This window comes from Papilio machaon, chromosome 20 (assembly GCF_912999745.1).
Source record: "Papilio machaon chromosome 20, ilPapMach1.1, whole genome shotgun sequence".
In the NCBI taxonomy this organism is placed as follows: Eukaryota; Metazoa; Arthropoda; class Insecta; order Lepidoptera; family Papilionidae; genus Papilio; species Papilio machaon.
In genome coordinates, this window is record NC_060005.1 from 1,294,400 (window position 1) to 1,308,351 (window position 13,952).

The 13,952-nt window shown below is 31.4% G+C and overlaps 2 protein-coding genes across 3 annotated transcripts; one reads left to right on the forward strand and one right to left on the reverse strand.

The window, feature by feature from the left end:
- Nucleotides 1-3,261: 3,261 nt before the first annotated feature.
- On the reverse strand, nt 3,262-9,073 carry LOC106710247. The gene is made up of 9 exons (XM_045682874.1): nt 8,752-9,073; nt 8,077-8,236; nt 7,188-7,242; nt 6,339-6,486; nt 5,676-5,804; nt 4,424-5,206; nt 3,972-4,107; nt 3,642-3,705; nt 3,262-3,333 (listed from the first exon to the last, which is right to left on the reverse strand). Exons 1-8 carry the CDS (start codon nt 9,034-9,036, stop codon nt 3,650-3,652), a joined length of 1,752 nt encoding a protein of 583 aa, XP_045538830.1. The 5' UTR covers nt 9,037-9,073; the 3' UTR covers nt 3,262-3,333; nt 3,642-3,649.
- Nucleotides 9,074-9,668: 595 nt separating this feature from the next.
- LOC106710255 (survival motor neuron protein) lies at nt 9,669-12,712 on the forward strand. Of its 2 annotated transcripts, none has more exons than XM_045682898.1 (6): nt 9,669-9,855; nt 9,979-10,135; nt 10,747-10,923; nt 11,678-11,851; nt 12,226-12,329; nt 12,530-12,712. In XM_045682898.1, exons 1-6 carry the CDS (start codon nt 9,799-9,801, stop codon nt 12,680-12,682), a joined length of 822 nt encoding a protein of 273 aa, XP_045538854.1. In that variant the 5' UTR covers nt 9,669-9,798; the 3' UTR covers nt 12,683-12,712. The 2 variants fall into 2 exon arrangements, with proteins under 2 accessions (XP_045538854.1, XP_014357754.2); XM_014502268.2 differs by having other exon boundaries at nt 9,669-9,840; nt 12,530-12,701.
- Nucleotides 12,713-13,952: the final 1,240 nt, after the last annotated feature.

The window sequence follows — 13,952 nt, forward strand, 5'->3', positions numbered from 1 at the left end:
AATCTTTCACCGTTGGTAAGCTACAATATTCTAGGATGACAGGCTATATTTATTTTTAAACTAGATGTCGCCTGCAATTCCGTCCGCGCGGAATTAAAAAAAATGTAGCCTGTGTTCTGACATACTATGTTCTACATCTGTGGCAAATTTCATCAAGATCCATCCATCCATCAGATGCTATTAATACCGTGCGGACGAAGTCTCGGGCGGCAGCTAGTATATAGTAAAGCTCACACAGTTGAGTTCTACGGTTTTGTCATGATATGACTTGCAAAAATATCGCGGGAAATCCAAATATGACAGTCATATAACAACAGATGGCATTAGCTAACGGAGAACATGACAAAGTATTTTTATATCTTTTGTTTTCACTAAATTTTATTAAACATTTTATTAAGGTTCAAAAGTCCATCTGATATCTGTTATTTGTGTAATTTTTTCACAATATCATTGCGCTTATTTTTTTTGAGAATATAGTATGTTCATGAAAGTAGAATTCTTTAGAGGCTTATTTTTATCCGGATAATGTTTTATATTTATAAAAATTGAGTATCTGTATGGAATGTCAATATAATATGTTCATATTTCGTGCAAGCGTTGTGGTGCGTTACGTTACGTATCTGTCCGCAAATCTGCGTCAAAATCTTATATATAAAATTCTTGTGTCACGGGGTTCGAACTTGAACTCCTCCGAAACGGCTTGACCGATTCTCATGAAATTTTGTGAGCATATTGAGTAGGTCTGAGAATCGGCCAACATCTATTTTTCATAACCCCCCCCCCATTTTTTTTTTAAATGCGCGCGGACGGAGTCGCGGGCGACAGCTAGTACTTTTATAAGTATGGATGTGTTAGTATTTTTAAGATGTCATAACCATAATTTATACAAAACATGTTGTCATCCCTCTCATCCCCTTTACAAATCCGAGTTAACGTTATGTTTTGGAACAAGTATTTCGGCAATTTAAACGATTGTACTTATCACAATATTGTGTTTTATCATTTTTTTAATAACGAATCAACCTGTATAATAAAAAGGCATTTCATAATCGATATTTATCGTCACCGTTTCAACAGATTAATACGATATTAACATCACGCGATATATTTTTTATTAAATATTTTTGATTAACAGGTAACGATATAAGGTAAAAAATTCACGATTGCTTTTGCGATCCTTTGATAAATTTAAAGCAAACGAAATTAACATGTTACTGCATTGTAAGTCCACATTTAAATAAGCAGAAATTGATCAAGATTATTGGATTATCTGTAAAATAATATTATCTTTCATCTACAGGTTCGTTTATTTTAGGTTGATTTAGCCGGATTCGTACATACAGTTAAGAGCGTCAGTGACTTAAGGGTTAAGCAATTTTCTTGAAATCTGCGGGTCCTGGGTTTGATATGTGCAACCTGCATATATCTGAGAAGTCATTCAAATATATGTGTGAATTTAACAACTGGCCCAGCGTGATTTACTATGGCCAAGTTCCCCTAGGCTCTGAATCCCTCAGTGTGGTCGTATACTAAGCTGATAACGTACTTAGTACGTACGTACGTAATTCGAACTAACCGGCGATGACGTCAATAGCCGTATAACGCTCTCATATGTTCCCATAAGTTTGTTTCGCTCTGAAGCGATTGCCGAGCGAGAACCTTAAAAGACCTTTTAAATCCAATTTATGGATTAAAACGAAAAAAAAAGTTGATAAAATAGTTTATTTTTAAACAGAAAAACTTAATTTTTCTACTTTATCTTAATTTATTACAAACCAATCTTAACTCTACGTTTATTTGGACGATGTTTCCCTTTGGACCGATCGGCCAATGGGATTTTTCCCATGAGTCAAGTTAGTCTACCGAAATAAAAAAAAATCGGCCCAACGGGAAACACACTATTAGTAAAATACAATATCTATTCAATAATATTTCATTTAATTAAATTAATACATAGGTATCAAAAAAACAATAACTTTATTTAGATAAAGTTAAATAAATATTTTAAACAATCCAAATAAATATTAACATTAATCGTAAATTTTAAAATAATATCTTAAGTGTAAATAACAATAACATATTTGGTTTAAAAATTTTTTAGTCTTTTATTAAAATTATTCAAAACTATTTCATTAAAAACAAAAAAATTCTGAATTTATATTTTATTTATAATATAATATTCTACAAGTCCGTGAAAAATATTAACTAGAATCTCTATAACTCGAATGTCAAGTGAAATGAAAATAACATCTAGTTATTGAATCTTCGACTTAACCAGTTCATGATATGAAGTACTAGCTGTCGTCTGCGATTCCGTCTGCACGGAATTAAAAAAAAAACTTATCAAATAGCCTATGTATTCATCACACCCATCCATCTATCTAAACATTCGCATTTATAATATTAGTATGTTTTAACGTGAATTTAACACTAAATTTTGTCTGCGATACCATCTGTGCAGAATTAAAAAAAAAAGGTGAATAGTATCGCATGTATTACTCGTGTTTAACCGCTGCGTAGTTACCAAGTAAATATGTAAATCAAATTTATCCCACGGGAAGCGGATACAATTCCGTAATCATAGGTAGCCCATATCTTTCAGACTGTGTTCTACATCTATAATTTCATCAAAATCCATGCAGCCGTGCTGGAGATATTCACAAACATTCATCCATACATACAACTAAACATTTGCATTTAAAGAAATTCGAATTAAAGAGATTGATTTTTGAAATACGAATTATTAAGTAAATGTATTGAAGCGAAATAACATTTTGTTCGAGTTATAAAGTTTAAATAATTCGTTAGTGAAATGAAACGTCATTTTTTTGACTTAACAATGGTCTAGTTATAGAGATTCCAATGTAGAATTATTATATTATCAAATTTGAATAGAATAACTTCCTTATTATATAATGAACTAGCTTTTACCCGCGACTCCGTCCGCGCGGAATAAAAAAATAGAAAACGGGGTAAAAATTATCCTATGCCCGTTTCCTGGTTCTAAGCTACCTGGCCACCAATTTTCAGTCAAATCGATTCAGCCGTTCTTGAGTTATAAATAGTGTAACTAACACGACTTTCTTTTATATATATATACCTATAGATAGATAGATTTTCTTGACGCAGTTGTCCTAAATTTATCATATTTTGTGTTATTTGGAACTTCCTTATAATGAAATTTGGTAAATTCAATGAAATATATCTTCTATATATATTTTATTATTAAAACGTAATCGAGGAGATATGACTTATTTAACTTAATTTCTAATAAATAATAAATTAAGTTTTCTAACTTAGTTTTTACGATCTAATTAAGTATCCACTTGCAGGCTGCAAAAGTAGAAATGCATTTAGAATTTTTTTTTAACTTAAAATAATTAACCTAATATAATTATGACACAAAATTAAAAATCATCATCATCATCAACAGCCTTTATCTGCCCACTGTTGGGCATAGGCCCAACTACTTCCCACAGTGCGAACTATATCGTCGGTCCACTTCGATGGAGGACACCCCACGCTCCTGGTCCCCTACCGTCGCCTCCATTCTAAGACTTTCCTTCCAAATCTGGTGAACTACCCCCCCCCTACCCATTTAAAATACCACTTAATGATTAATATCTTAATTAAATACATACCTTGAGTCTTACAGAAACTTCACTTCTATAGTATTTCCCATCACAAACAATTTATTGTAATGCACTGGATAATACGTTAAAGTAATTATTAAGAAAACTTATTTACTTATTACCCTTCCTATAATTTCGTTATAATATAAAGATGGGAAGGGAACGTGAATTTAAATTAAGCCTATGCAAAGCCCACATCAGACTGTAAGTAGAATTGCTTCCACTTGACGTCTGACTTCAGTGTAGCGATATTTCAATGGACAAATAGACACATTCGTTCCCCAAAAAATAATATTGCAAGATCTATTTTTTAAAAGGTATTCTCTTATAAAAGGATACAATAACATCTCTCTGCGTGCGCGGGAGTGGCGAAGCGGACGAGCGCGCAGCCCACACGCGTCAGTTCTAGAGATATCACCTGCCCTACCCGCGCCATCTTCTCTGACAGGATGGGGAAAGTCGTCGACAGGGGAAGCTGTCCATACATGTCAATACATTTTATCCACATTATACCTACTATAACACGATTTTTAATGGACGAAAACTAATGGAAATAGTATTTTAAGTTTTTTTATATTTGTAATTGGTAATAACAGGTGATTTTTCTAGTAGAATGTACCAAACGAAGTTTTATTTGATATTATAGTTTTACAATACAGGAAATTCTAAATAAAAAAATTCTTAAAGTAATAAGTCTAAAAATAAAAAGTAAAAAGAAAAACTCAAAAATGAAACTTTAATAATAATAAAACGACAAATTAAAAAACATAATAACGCATAAAAATACTTACATTACTTAATTCCACCACTGAAGATGTCTTTTGCGGTAAACAAACATTCCTATCAGGCGGTCTATTCATTGGAGGTCCACCCCAACCATTGGCACCAGTAGGTACAGGTCCTTGAGGTATAGGACCCTGGTATGGCCCAGGAAACTGTACCCTAGGGTCCCTAGGTCCAATCTGAGGTAAATTTGGAGAAGCCATCATATTCTGAGGACCAACATATACTGGTCCTGGGATATTATAACCAGGTCTAAATGATTTATTCTCCAATTGACTTATCGAAGGTTGGTGTGAGAATTGTGTTATTGTGAGATTTGGTACTCCATTCGGATGTACTGGTGCAGAACTAGGACCCATAGGTACATTATCTTGGGGTCCAAGATTTTGTGTTATTGTTATCGATATGTTTGCTTTCTTGGGTATTAAATTCTCATTTGATCCTAATTCATTGTTTGTATTATTTGAATTATCATTATTTGTGATGTTTTCATTATTTTCATTAATATCTATTTCTTCTTTCATATTTACATCAGTTGTATCATCTTGTTCATTATAATCTGTATCATTATTTGATATATTAAATATTGTTTCATTTATACAATTAACTTTACCATTCAGATATCTTTCGTAATGTTGTACGATATCTCTCAATGGTTTACCACCGATTCCAAATCCGGGACCAATTTTAACGAGACCCTTTGGTAGTAATAAATCATTTTCATCACATGTATACATAGTTACTTTAAGTGCTTGTCCGTAAAATGTTTGTCCATTCAACATAGCTACAGCCTAGAAAAAAAACTATCTTATAAAACCTTAAAAAATATATTTGAAATAAATGCTGTAAAGTTGAGGTATTTATGTAATGAAATAATTAGTAATACATTTTGAGTAACAAGAAACTCATTTGACTACAGATAGGAAGGAACAAGAACATTGGGAATGAATATGAATCAAATAAAATTTTATACATAAAAAATAGTCAATTTACTTAAATTAATATGTTAATGTTAGGACTGTTGAGGGTAGTCACACAAAAGGTTTTATAAGGAAGCATGCGCTGCTGCTCGAGGCAGTCTCTTTCCATCCGTCATTGCGGAACGTCTGACATTTTTGTTTATTAACGTTCGGTTTGAGTTTATACTACAGCGAGGATTATTATGAAGTAGAGTTAAATTCATTATTTAGCTGTTAGTTTATTTCTTTTAAAATACTTTTGAATCAAATATCTTATAGTATATAATTAAATATAACTTACTTGTACAGCTTCTAACGGATGACTGTACATAACTTTTGCATATCTGTTATATGCACAAACAACACGACAGATAACAACATGACCTGCTAGTTCCAACACTTCTTTCAATTCAGATTTATCACATCTAAACTGTTCAGAAAAATTTAATAAGTAATGAATAACGTAATCGAGTACCGGAGGCCTAATTTTAGTCCTCTTTCCCTTCCCACCCTTTTCTTATTAGGAAAGGATGGGAAGGGGAAGTGGATTTGGCGGAGGAGGGGACACATAGGAAAGAGAATCCTCTTTCTGTGCATCCCCTTCTCCGTTGATTAAAGGTAGGCAACGCATCTGCATTTGCGGATGTCTATGGGCAACGGTCGTCTCGCTATTGCGGCGAATCCAGGTGGCCGTTTGCACGTTTGCCACCTTATGATATAAAAAAAAAACATTTTACAACGAGATTTTTTTTTAAATCTTTTCTACTTAACATTAAGGACTGTCATAAACTCATTCTTAATCAAATCTGTTATTTGATTTGAAATAACAGATTTAACTAATTACTTATTAAATTTTTAACCCCGCTCGAACGGACTCGCGGGCAACAGCTAGTTATATTTATATATCTTACTAATTTGACATAAAACAAGTTGTAACATTAATTTATGAAAAAAATATACATACATTACTAACATGTATCCATTTATCTATTGGCAGTTTAATCCCTAAAGATTTCAAATAAGATGGTTTTAGACCATAAGTTCCGGTAGGTTCCGTTGCCCAAATATCTATTGATTCCCATGATGTGACTGGTAAAGGTCCACTTGTGGTTCTATAACATAATACGATGTAAAATTTAAGTCTTATTCCACCTCCATGTCATCCTCTTTAAAAAAAAGAATTATATACATGCTTTTACAAAGATTTTTCAACTTAACATTAGAAGAGACCACGGGTCAAGTTGTTAATTTATTCTTTGTCTTCTTCTATTTGATGCCTAACGAAACTTGGCGACTGAACACAGCAGCTCAAAATATAGAAACGAGAACTTTTTATAAATTGATTTGTGTTGTGTTGTAACTTTTAATTATTTAAAAAAAAAAAGTTTTAATTAATAAGTCTAAATAATTTCGATATATGTATTAGATCGTTCAGAAAGTCATTTCTGACTTTCTGTGACTTAGGATTCGTGAATTTTCGACGAAGATGCACCACGTCCTGGTTCGGTTGAAGCTAATAAAGGCATTATTAAATATAGAAAATAGAAACAAACATAGAAATGAACATAGAAAATAGAAATAAAAATGAAATGACTTTCCGAACACCCCAATATTTTTAATTACAAGATGTTACGGTAACACTGGCCTGGGATTGTGTGGCCAGTGTGCACCGCGCAACCTTTTTTGTACATAGATTTTTCTTTTTTTTTTTCTATTAATAAAAAGTATTGTCAGTGTAATTTTTCACATCACCAAAAACAGTTTTTTTCATACTTTGCTATTGAAGAAATCAACATCAACAAAGAAGACTTACCTTCTATTGGCTAAAGGCATATCCATGTCATCGTCACTATCAGATTCTCCAGGTACTGTAAATTTTATAAAACTAAATTTAATTATTTCTTTAAAAATCTAAATCCCAGGAAAAATGTGACAAAATTTCTGATAACCTAAAACATTGGAAAACAAATTATGATTACATTCATCATCATCAGATCACTATACTTTCCCACCGAGAGGCTCGGAGCCTACTCTCAGTTGGTGGTGACTAGGCTGACCAAGTGCGGGTTGGTTGACTTCACAATGCAGGAAGAATGTCAGATAAATGTACATATGTAAATCAAAAATAGAAAAACACATTGATACATCGGGATTCGAACCCAGGTCCTGGAGATAGCAAGTAAAGTGCTTAACCCCTGAGCCAACTGCTATGATTACATGCAAATGCAAATTGCATGCTAAAAATGCTGGCTGATAAATGACTGAATGGCAGATTATGAATTAAAAAGAATCAAATGTTGCTTGTTTATTATCTACAATATTAAATAATCAATATATAGCTTTCCACTACATTTTAAATCTTAAGTGTTATTTATGTAGACCAAGTATGATAAATACATTATTTTATTTAGCTATAAAATGAATTTTTTGTGACTTAAAATTAAATAAAAAAATAATGTGAGCCGTCATGGAACGCCTGGCAGATGTGAACATTGTGTGTGTACAAGTAATATACATAAAATATTATAATTAAAAAAATAAATAATAATAATAATAACGATAATGATAATAATAATAAATAATAGTATATATATATATACCTCAGTATAGCGTGGTGACCCGTCGCCACGGCAAGCGTCGCCACGCCAACGATTCGGTTTACAAGTTATCCTATAGATGTTTCACAATAAAAAATAACTTACTTTTATAAACCACATCAAGTTTTTTCCCATCAATTGCTTTCAGTTTTAGCTGTTTTCTTGCTTTATTACATTGCTCAAAATTAGTAAAGGTGAGTTGTATTTTTTGCCCCCTTTCAAAATCACCACCATCTAATTGTTCTAATGTGTATACATCAACACACTGAAAAATACACATCACACTGTAAAATGCGGTAGATAGAAATCATCATCATCTCTAAGGACTTATCCCACTCATGTGGGGTTGGTGGCACACAAAGTTTTATAGCCATTAAAGTTTTAGCTTCTTTTTTTACACTCGGCCTGTCTGTAGCCAATACTACTTGGTAAAAGTAAATAATTGTAGATAATTAAATCAAAATTACTTCTGAAAATACACCAACAATAAAATGAGTAATAAACATTATAAATAGAACAAAACTTTAAGCTCTTGTTGCTAGGTAGTTAGTGATCATCAACTTCATGGTGTGAACAGAAATGACAAGGTGAATAGAAAAATTAGACATAGTTTTTACAACATATTGAATGATATTATCTATTTCAATGTTAAATAGTGTAATCTGTATAACTCAAATGTCAGAAAAAATAAGCTCTTCCGCTGAAGTTTAAATTAATTTATTTTGTCAACATTATGTTTTTTAACTGTATGAAATAATTATTATAGTGACAAGTACTTACATTTTCATTTATATAATCTGTTATCTGTTCACATGTCCATTGGTAAGGAATATTTGCAACCAATAAAGCGAAAGCTTCCTTTCCTCCCTCAAAAGACACATCTTTTTCTTCTTTAGGATTTATTGTTGTATCATTTTCACTTCTTATCCTCTTGGCACTACTATTAGAAGAATCATTTTGTGTAACGCATTCATTACGCCGTTTTCTGACATTTTTGTCTTTATTTGAGCAATTATTTTTGGTAGACTCATATTTTTTTGAAGAGTTCTGACCTACGCCGGCCATACTTGTTGCTGATAGATTTTTTATGAGTAATATTATATTATATATATATTGGTGTCCAAATTACTCAAATACTAACGTAACCTCGTAACTATACATTCAGTGAATAAATTTAAAAATTAAGGCTTCAACTGGAAGTGAATATAAAACATTATCAACATCTTATAGTAGTAAAGTTTTATTTTTCTCCGGTACTTAACAAATCATGATTTATGTAATGTAATTTATCATTTTTAAAAGCACTACAAATGCATAAACCATAAGCGCAGCAAATGTATTTATTGGGATTATTTTTACGAATCAATATAACAACAATACACAAAAGTTGAAACCACTTGACAGTTCAATTTGACATTGACAAAATTATCTTGAACAAAGAGTAGTTTCTTGTGGCATTGAAAATATTGAACTTGCTTGTGGGAGAGGAGAACTAAAAATGAGTAAGAAAAGAAATCTCATGATCATTTCCTTCCTAAATAATTTCCCAAATCAACGAAGTATTCTTTTTTAAAGAGATCTATCTATCTATCTATCACAATTTTTCTACTTTTACCACTTTTACCATTCTAAGGTTTGTTGTAATTTGACAGCTAATACCAATTGACAATGTTTGACATTGACATTTGACACCCATATAAAAAACAGCTTGTATCTAATAAATTTACTCATTTCAAATTATACCAAAACCAAGTAATAGTTTCAAATTTTAAAATTTTGGGTAGTTTAAAACTGAAGTGGTATTTGTAAACCAAAAAAACAAGTAAAATGTCAAATGGTGAACTTCTTTACGTAAAAGGAATGAATCTTGTAAGTAAGAATAATGTACGTTTAAAATGTATTCCGATTATTATTACAAAATATTTCATTAAAAAAAAACAATTGTGTTCCTCCAGTCATGATTGGTCTTTTGAGTTTTCTTATAAAGAGTTTATACTATATTTTCAGTCAGAAACAGAAGATGAGAATGTTGAAGAAGACATATGGGACGACAGAAAACTAAACGATGCATACGATAAAGCTTTAAAAATTGCCAATGCTGAGGTAGCAAAGCGCGTAGCTATGTCCACTAATACACAAAATTTAGTTAAAAACCCTCAGAAAGGTGAGCAAATGGAACCTAACTGATAATCAGAGAAAAGGCTGTTGTCTCTCTTTCTCTCATGTTAAGTATGTTCTTCTACGGCGCCACTTACTAGGAGACCCATTCTTTTGTTGAATCTCTCTGTTGTTACATCAGTACAGTTGAACCTGGATAAGTGAGAAACCTCTATGAGCGAGAGTCATTATCCAGTTTCAATTGTGTAATAATCTATCTATATATATAAAAGAAAGTCGTGTTAGTTACGCCATTTATAACTCAAGAACGGCTGAATCTATTTGACTGAAAATTGGTGGGCAGGTAGCTTAGAACCAGGAAAAGGACATAGGATAAATTTTACCCCGTTTTCTATTTTTTTATTCCGCGCGGACGGAGTCGCGGGTAAAAGCTAGTTTCAAATTAGGTATGTGATGTGACATTTTAATTTAAATGTTCCTCCACATCTTTCTGTATAACTCATTAGCATTATCATTGACAAAAAAGAGACAACAATATGTTTTAATAAAAAAAAAAACATAAAAAAAACTATATGAAAAAAAGTAAAACGATTAATTCATAACTACGATTTATTAACTATGCAGGACTAAGTTTATGATGAATCTTATTTTGCACAGACAAAACAACATCAAAAAACGAAACTTCATCTCAAAAACTAAATGGTTCGCAAAGGAAAAGTGTTAAATGGCAGGCGGGTATGCCGTGCAGAGCTATATATGAAGTAGATGGCCAGGAGTATGAGGCATTTGTACTGAGACTTATCAATGATAAGGAATGCATAGTTAAATTCTTAGGTAAAGTAATTACTATTATTTTACACTAACATATATTTCAGTATACTTTTTCTAGCCTATTTTTAAATCTTTTCTAACCAGTTTAAGATGTCAATACTTATTCCTCCTTTATAAACTGTCACTACAGACCTAGTTTTATTTTTATTTAAGCTTTATTTTCCACTTAACAATGAAATAAATATAAAACAGATTATGTAAAAAAACTAGTTTGTGTGTTTTGTTATGTGGCCCCTTATTGGGTAAAAGCCTCCTCCATCCTCTTCCATCTTTCTCTGTCCTTGGCCAAATGCATCCAACTTGTTCCAGCAGTCATTATAATATCATCGACCCATCTTTTCTTTTGTCTCCCCACACTTGGTTTTCCTTTTGGGCCCACCCATTTAGTAGTTCGGTAAGTCCATCTCTCATCTTTATACCGGGATTAGTGTCCAGCCCAGTTCCACTTCTGCTAAAAACTATAATTAATAAACTAGGCCTTAAAATATGTACATTCAATGTGAGACCTAGTTTTATAAATTCTGTCTAAATAATTCACACTTATAATCAGTTTCATATATTTTCTGTTGTCAATTTACAAATACGATCTCTGGGCTCGGAGTATGCATAACACATAACTCTCGAAAAGAAAAAGGTTCAACTGTATTTCAAGAGATATAAATAATGTTTTATGTAGCATACACTTTCGTACACGTAATAACGTACATAAACTTTCAAGTTGTCAATTGGTTACAATAATTATGAGTTCATATTCCAGGTTATGATAATTCAGAGATAGTATCCCTTAGCTCTCTCAAACCAACACAGGGTAAACATGAACGCATGCGACAAACACAACAGGCATTATGTGATAATGATGATGGGTTCGGAAGTCAACCACTGTTTGAGAATATGGATTGTAGTGATGCTGGTACGAGTCTTGGAAGTACAGGTTGGTTTGCGATATGAGCCAATAGCCTAGTAGTTAAGGGTATGGATTCCGATCACATGGTCACAGGTTCTCCACATTTTAGTATTTGATACAGATCATTTCCTAGCACAAGTATAAAGCGTAGTTGGAATTGTACAAAAAATAATAGTAAATCAACAAAAACCTACTAATATTTTAAAAAAAATGTAAAAAAGTAGTTAAATAAAACTTCCGTAGTAATAATTTAATGCAATGGATATTTCATTGGCCGATTTGTGTTTTTTTTTTTCAATTTTTAATATTTACTATGTTTAAGATTTGTCAATTTATACTGGGGAAAAAGATGTAAAAGAATCATAATTTAATTGATCAATACTATATGTTGAAATTTTCAGATGGATCATTCCAGAAAAAGAAAAAATCACTAAACAAAAAGAAAAATCAACGAAAAATGAACTTACCTGATATACCAATGTTTAATCCTGCCATGTTAGGAAATGTAAGTAACTACGCTTACTGTAAATAAAATTAATTTACCTAATTTTTTTTTTTTAGAAATATTAAGATTAAGTTTATAAACGTATAAGGCAAAGCAGTGGCTTATATCTTCTTTAGTCAAATTGCGTGCTTCTACTAAAAAAAACTAATTTTTTTTAGAACCAGATAAAAAAAATCATTTTTAATTTTTTTTTGTTTTAGTTGAATTCAATGGACATGCCACTACCTCCTCCCCCTCCTATAGGCTTTGGGTCAGAGCACAGCAGTTCAGAAGACCAGGCGCTATCCTCAATGTTGCTCAGCTGGTACATGAGTGGGTACTACACCGGTTTATATCAGGGAATGAAGAGGTAACTTTGTCCTGTAAAAACTATACTCACTTTAAAATGTCCTATCTTTAATACAAACTACCCACATCTACTAAAAATCTAACTATTTTTTTTTCTCTCATATTTTTTGTACAGTAAAAAATATTTTAATCTCAAATATACAATCGAATCTGGAAAAGTGAGAAACCTCTGTAAGTGAGTTGTTTTCCGTTCCCGAGATCTTCCAAACCGAGAAACTCGGGTTAGAGAGACCTCTCCTATAAACAAGAAAATGATAGTGGTTCCTTGAATTCTCGCTTATCCAGTTTCTGAAATCTTATATTCTCTGAAATGTTATATTCTCTGAAATCTCATATTCTCTGAAATCTTATATTCTCTGAAATCTCATATTCTCTGAAATCTTATATTCTCTGAAATCTTATATTCTCTGAAATGTTTTATTCTCTGAAATCTCATATTCTCTGAAATCTTATATTCTCCGAAATCTCATATTCTCTGAAATCTTATGTTCTCCGAAATCTTTTATTTTCTGAAATCTTATATTCTAGTGTAAAACTTTCGTTATTTTTACAGGGCAAAAGGAAATCGAAATCGAAATGCCATACATTGAATTGCGTGAATATAAAAAAAACAACGGAACATTTTTTTAATATTATATTTTTAGTGTCACATAACACAAACTACCCTTTCAAATAAAAATATTGTTATATATTAAAAATAAATTAAATTATGCCTCCAGGTTCCTGAGTATACTATGTACAAAATATACATTTATATATTTTTATTAAAAAAAAAACATGAACAGTTCAATCTGATTGGTGGGTTTCCTTTTTTTTTAATTAAATCTGTTTACATTGACACATGTATAATGTTCAGCCAAAAATATATAGGTTTTTTGAATTCTGTAAAAAATATTACAAAGGCCTTATAAAGTAATTCCTAAAATAAAAGCATGTATCTTGAAAACGTTTGTTTTATTTTAACTATTAATATCCTTATTTGTTTTTTTTTTTAATGATTATTGTCTGTGGTTTATATTTTTTGCTATTGCATAATCTGTGGCTTATATAATTTACGTTGTGTTTACGAAAACTATAAAATAATAAATTTAAATAATAAAACATGGCAGGCAATTACTGCTATGGCAGTATATGAAAATAAACAACTATTTACAAAATTATTTTATCATACAAATAAAAATAAGTCAGGTCCGTTCAAGCTTCTTCATGATCGACTTCATTGCACATTTAAAAGACGCTCCATTTCTAACCTCAAAAAATTATGACAAGTATGTC